A 6,428-nucleotide genomic window follows, 5' to 3' on the forward strand; every position below is an offset into this window, starting at 1 on the left:
TTCTCTTGATATTAGCATATCGAAACAATTTGTCTAATACAGACTTCTCGCCAATTATAATCCTATTCTAGCATATTGAAAGAAATTGTCTTATTCAATATTACCGCCCCCGCCAATCACCGGCGAATTATAATCCAAACTACAAAAACGAAATAATATTTCTAATTCAATATTACCGCCCCCCTCCCCCACCAAACACCGGCGAATTAAAATCCTATTCTAGCATATCGAAAGAAATTCTCTAATTCGAACTTCCCGCCACCCGCTAATTAATATCCTATTCTAGCATATCGAAAGAAATTCTCTAATTCGAACTTCCCGCCACCCGCTAATTAAAATCCTATTCTAGCATATCGAAAGAAATTCTCTAATTCGAACTTCCCGCCACCCGCTAATTAAAATCCTATTCGCTAGCGAAACGGGTATAGGTGGCGCTGCCATCGCTACCCCTGCAGCTTGGTTTTCCAGCGTATAGTGGTGATCCAAATCAAAACAAATCCAAGAAATATGGCGGTTCACATTAACGCTAGAGGTGGGAGAAGTTGTGCGGTCCCTTTTTGCAATAATACTGCGCTTAAAAAACGTAAAACTGAAGAAAATAGTTAAGAACCAAAGCCAGGATTATCATTTCATAAATTCCCAAGTTGTAAGAAACTTTTAAATGTATGGTTAACAAAGATAAAGTCGGGGAAAAGGCCTAGTAAGTGGGCTCAGATTTGTAGCGCCCATTTTACAGCTGATGACTTCTTGGAAAGAAATGGTGAGATGCAAATAATATTAATTTTTTTAAAATAAATTAATCGAAAAACTCATCAATAGATGGTAGATCTGTAAGAAGACGTTTGAAATGTAACGCCATTCCCTCCCAAAAATTGCCATGTAAGCCAATTAAAGAATCAACCGAAGTTAGATTAAAAGAACGAGCTCAACGTTACGTAAAGCGTTCTAAAGGTATTCTTATTTTATGGTAAACTTTTGTGAAATAATAAATAGAATAATAACACAAATTTAATTTTAAATCAAGCAGTTCTATGTTCAACATCACCAATAACAGATTCCATTGCTCCAAAAGTTGTTGAAAGCGCAAGTGAACCAGCTCCGGATGATAAAGTTTTTGTCATTATCAAACTTAGCTATGCTATCTGAAGTAACAACTGAAGCTCAAGGAAAGGACCAATCTCACAAACCATCTAGAGTAATAAATGCGTCTATTGGTGTTCAAGTTTATTTGGACCATGGAAAGTATTTTGCTGGGTCAAGAGTTGGAATTTCAAGCAATGGAATGAAAAATGCTGATTTTGTGTCTCTTACTGGCATTGGGAAAGAACTATTTGAAAGCCTTTCAAGTGAGGTTTTAGGGCTTGAAAACCAGAGCAAGCTCTAATTTTCTAATGCCTGTAAAATATAGGGTGCTGTTAACCCTAATGAAGCTTAAGTCAAATTTGACATTTGACGCTTTGGCTTCATTATTTGTCATTTCGAATCGAACAGTTTCAACATATTTCAAAAGAACCCTTTGTGCCCTTGCTGAAGTTTTGAAGAAATTTATCTTTTGGCCGGATATGGAAAATATCAGAAGTAACTTTCCTAAATGTTTTAAAGAGTTTAATAATACTCGCATTGTGTTGGACTGCTCAGAAGTACCTATGATGAAGCCCAACACATTTCACGACAGAGTGGCAACCTACATCCATTATAAAGGAACTCACACAATAAAAATTCTCATTGGAATTTCACCTTCTGGCATGATCACGCTCGTTAGCGACCCCTGGGGTGGAAAAGTAAGCGACAAGGAAGTCACCATTGAGAGTGGGGTCATAAATCTTTGTGAACAATTTATTGATGGAATTATGGTTGACAAAGGTATGCATAAAAGTGTAATATGCTAAAAAAATATTTTAAAACTCATTCAACTTAAATTTAGGCTTCCTTATTGAAGATGAATGTGCGGCCAATGGCATAGCTCTACACATCCCTCCATTTTTGAGAAAAATAACAGTTTAGTAAGGAAGAAAGTGTAAAAAATCAAAAAAATTGCATCAGCTCGTGTTCACGTGGAGATAGCCATTCAAAGAATCAAATTATTTAAAATTTTAAATGATAAATTTGACCTTGATTTAGTTCCCTACTGTGACGAAATTCTGAAGGTCATATGTGGATTAGTAAATTTACTAAAACCAATTCTAGCAGATGATAAATTTGATGACTAAGTTTAAATCTTATTTAATGACGATGATGATTATTTTATTAATTTTTATCAAATAAGTTTAAAAATCTTTTATTATAAATAAGACTTCAAGTAAAAATTCATTTATAACATTAATTGATCAAATTCATTTTACTTTTCTTATATAATACTAATTGGCACAGTACAAAATAGGAACTTTTTTGTTTTAAAAATCACTTACTCTTGACTAGTAATGGTAAATATAATTTGAAATAAAAATTGCACAATTTGACTATGTTTTGTTTCAAATAATCTTCGTCTCTTTGAATATCAATTAAAAGATAGCCCTTGGGAGAATACAAGAAAAATGAGCATGTTTTTATGTTTAACACATAAAGGCCAAGCTGAATTTGTGCATAGTAGCTTCTACAATCGTTAGTTGGTAAATAAATTCCGTCTTTTCCAATTTTCAAGAAGTTAAATTTGTTTTGAGCGACAGCATCTTCAATTGATATTTTCTTCTTAATCTCGAGTAATTTTATTTCTCCATTTTCCATGTATAATCCATCTGGACTAAAAGCTAGAAATGGATTATTTAAGTTAATTAAGAGGCCATATTCCAATACTTGTACTTTTTTAAGCCACGAAAATTTGGCCCGAGCAACTTTCTCCATTTTGTTCCCATTTTGATCCTTTTGGGCTTTCTCTAAACATCCGTTCTCCTTCTTCTAAGGCTCTTGGCTTTTCCCCAATGTATTTCCAAATTTCAACCATGGTGAGATTCACTATTATGGAATAAATAAAGGTTAAAATAGGATAATATAATAGAATACCAATTAAATGTTAGCATACCTTTTTGAGATGTCATCTTTTATTTGAACAATATTGCTCCAAGGCCTATTCTAACAATGTTTTAAGTAAATCCAAAAGGACTTCAAATCTTAATGACAGTATATAATTAGAACCAAACATTATGTCTTTAAACTTGACATTCAATCCTACTTACCAAGAAAACACTAATTCGCTGTTAAAACGTATATAATACCACCATCTCATCAGTAGCACACCACTATTTGCTGAATGCTGATCACCACTATACAGTTACACGCAGTGTGGATAGGGGGCGCTGCCGGAGTTTTCGTTAGCGAATTCTAGCATATCGAAAGAAATTCTCTAATTCGAACTTCCCGCCACCCGCTAATTAAAATCCTATTCTAGCATATCGAAAGAAATTCTCTAATTCGAACTTCCCGCCACCCGCTAATTATAATCCTATTCTAGCATATCGAAAGAAATTCTCTAATTCGAACTTCCCGCCACCCGCTAATTATAATCCTATTCTAGCATATCGAAAGAATTGGTCTATTTCAATATTACTGCCACCCACCAATTATAATACTACTCTAGCATAGCGAATGAATGTGTCTAATTCAATATTACCGCCCCCCGCCAATCACCGGCCAATTATAATACTATTCTAGCATATCGAAAGAAATTGTCGAATTCAAACTTCCCGCCAATCGCCAATTATAATCCTATTGTAGCATATCGACAGAAATTGTCTAATTCAATATTACCGTTCCCCAGCAGTCACCGGCGAATTATAATCCTATTCTAGCATATTGAAAAAAAAATGTCTAATTCAATATTACCACCCCCTGCCAGTCAGCGGCGAATTATAATCCTATTCAAGCATATCGAAAGAAATTGTCTTATTCAAACTTCCCGCCAATCGCCAATTATAATCCTATTCTAGCATATCGAAAGAAATTTTCTAATTCAAAATTACCGCCCCCCGCCCCTTGACATTGGATTTAAGGGGGGCCAATGTGCTTTGGACTGGGTCATAAAGAGGAAACATTTTAATTAGCACCATACTTGCGACGGATTTGTTTTATAGCAAATAGGAAATCAGTTGAAGACGCGTCAGTGCGATGATTTCATCGCAAATTTTAGGGCGTATAACAATTTTCGTGGCGTACGATATCGTACCAATCGGTGACTCTCCCTTTAAGGGGGTTGGTCGGAGGGGGCGGAAATTAACGGCACGCGCGTGAGGGGGGCGGAAAAAAGAGTTCCATCGAATACGACCAACCCGCCCACCCTCAGGAGACCCAGGTTTAATTCAATCTTCCCGCCAAACTAACGTTCGGACAAGATCGATATCTCTGGACTAACTATATCGAAGAGGACGGCGTGGCTCACTTGAATAAGGCGTCGTCTTTGGAGACTACGCGGTCAGAAATCTTGGTCCGAATCCCAGTGCCGTCAATATTCGAAATTATTTTTCGCAACTCCATCTACCGTGTCGTCGCTTTCGACGACAAACAAACAAATAACAAACACTTAACGATATGGCATCCATAGCAATAGTGTCAAACTAAAAACTAATTTTCCATTTAGACCCGCCGGAAACTACGGGCCGAGATTGTAAATAAATACGTTTTCTTCTGTTCGGCGGTCATTCTTTGGAAAGTTGGCGGCCTTCATGTCGCGGATGGAGACGTCACTGACGGGTTACGTGGTTTTTAGTTGGAGTCTTTTTTATATCATTAAGGCCCAGTTTTTCTTCTGCCTGTCCGCCTTGAATTTTTCTTACCTGCAACACTCCCCTTGCATTTATACTTTCCGCAAAACACGATTTTGGCGAAGATTGAGCGTCGTGCCTGCTTCTGGGACCGGGACATTTTCTGCCTGCGTGTTGGCACCCCGCTGAGTTTGGGACGGGGTTGCTCGGGGATGCTGGCTGGTCTATTCTTTTCGACCTCTCGCTCTTCGCCGGACAGCCGGCTATTATAATACTACTACCTTCGCCTTACTGCCAAGTGTATAACACCGAATTCGTAGAATTTGAGTTACTGAACTCGTACCTCCTGTCACAATGGGATAAAGCTTCACTACCATCGCCTTCGCTATATAAATGTATATATGACTACGGTTACATGGGGCTCTGAACGTCGACGTAAGGGAACGTCGACGTTCCGAAAAGGGGAGCGTTTACATGATCGTCGTTTCAAAAAATACAACGGATTTTTCCCTCCAACACAGGGTATTTTGGCGCTCCTTGAAAATATGCTTTACTCGCGTTTTATTAGTATATCATTTTAGGTAAGTTTCTATTGCTATTCAGAAGCAGGCACGACGCTCAATCTTCGCAAAAATCATTTTTTGCGGAAAGTATAAATGCAAGGGGAGTGTTGCAGGTAAGAAAAATTCAAGGCGGACAGGCAGAAGAAAAACTGGGCCTTTAAGATTTTCCCTGAATCTATCGGCGAGCCGCCTTGGAGTTTCACGAATGTCAAATTTGGGTCAAATCAAAATTATTTGAACCAATAATATGAAGAGCAATAACATTTTAATTAACTTGCTTATAAAAAAATACAATTACTCTTCTATTAGCTAGGAAATATATTGTTTAAACAGTGCCGACGATTTTTAATATTAGACAAAGAAAAGACCGTATATGTTGTTTTCCTGTTTAAGTTCTTTCCGTTAATCAGGAGCGTTTTGGGTTGCCTAAATTTTGAATATATTATTTCATAAGAAATAATGTTAGTTTTATCTTTTATTTTTTTAGTTACGTCATTAAACGCTATATAGTCAGTGGGTATCTCTGAACAGCTCTAACTCCGAATACCTTTCGTTTCAAAATTCATATCTTGAAATTAATTTAATCAAAATGTACAGTGTGTCACAATTTATAGCCCGGTGTACCTAGTAACAGAGACTATCATAGTGCCGTCGCAGGCGTCCACCTACCCCGGACAGGTGACAAATCCAGAATGGGTAGCAGAACCCTACTACTGATGGTCGCACCTTTGACGTAAGCCACTCAATCCAGCAGAAGGTGCAGCAATGGGCGGACCGATTTCCACTTCGCACACAGCAGTGGGATTAAGAGTGGATGCTGTAGCAACTCCAGCCGACACCCTACCTACGTAGGTAAGCAGTCAAACCCTTTGGAGAGAGCTCCTAAAGGGGAACGACGGGCACACAGCAGTCCAAGTAACCCGGCACAACTAGCACCGGAGATCCTGGTGTGACCTCAAAAGGCCGGGAAACAGGACCGCCGTGCCCCCATACGGAGGCCCGCCTCCCCACAGCAGGCTACCCAATCCGCCGAGGTGGCCAGTTTGCACGGATCCCCTTCGTAAGCCTGAGTCGAAGCTCAGTATCCAGCCCAAACCTGACCGAAGTGGAGGTGAAGATAGGACCATTTGATCGGAGCTAACATCTCCCAGTACGCCACCGCCCTTATGGG

At 38.6% G+C, this 6,428-nt stretch overlaps 1 protein-coding gene across 3 annotated transcripts; it reads left to right on the forward strand.

Annotated features, from left to right (window-relative positions):
• The first annotated feature begins 447 nt into the window (after positions 1–447).
• LOC149921281 (uncharacterized) lies at positions 448–2,457 on the forward strand. Of its 3 annotated transcripts, none has more exons than XM_090163169.1 (5): positions 448–760; positions 820–951; positions 1,025–1,346; positions 1,492–1,863; positions 1,925–2,457. In XM_090163169.1, the coding sequence occupies exons 3-5, from the start codon at positions 1,103–1,105 to the stop codon at positions 2,002–2,004; spliced, it is 696 nt and encodes a 231-aa protein (XP_090019295.1). In that variant the 5' UTR covers positions 448–760; positions 820–951; positions 1,025–1,102; the 3' UTR covers positions 2,005–2,457. The 3 variants fall into 3 exon arrangements, with proteins under 3 accessions (XP_090019295.1, XP_090019296.1, XP_090019297.1); XM_090163170.1 differs by having other exon boundaries at positions 1,028–1,346; XM_090163171.1 differs by having other exon boundaries at positions 827–951.
• Positions 2,458–6,428: the final 3,971 nt, after the last annotated feature.

The sequence above is a fragment of the Leiobunum rupestre genome, chromosome 11, assembly GCF_980474605.1.
Source record: "Leiobunum rupestre chromosome 11, qqLeiRupe1.1.hap1, whole genome shotgun sequence".
In the NCBI taxonomy this organism is placed as follows: domain Eukaryota; kingdom Metazoa; phylum Arthropoda; class Arachnida; order Opiliones; family Sclerosomatidae; genus Leiobunum; species Leiobunum rupestre.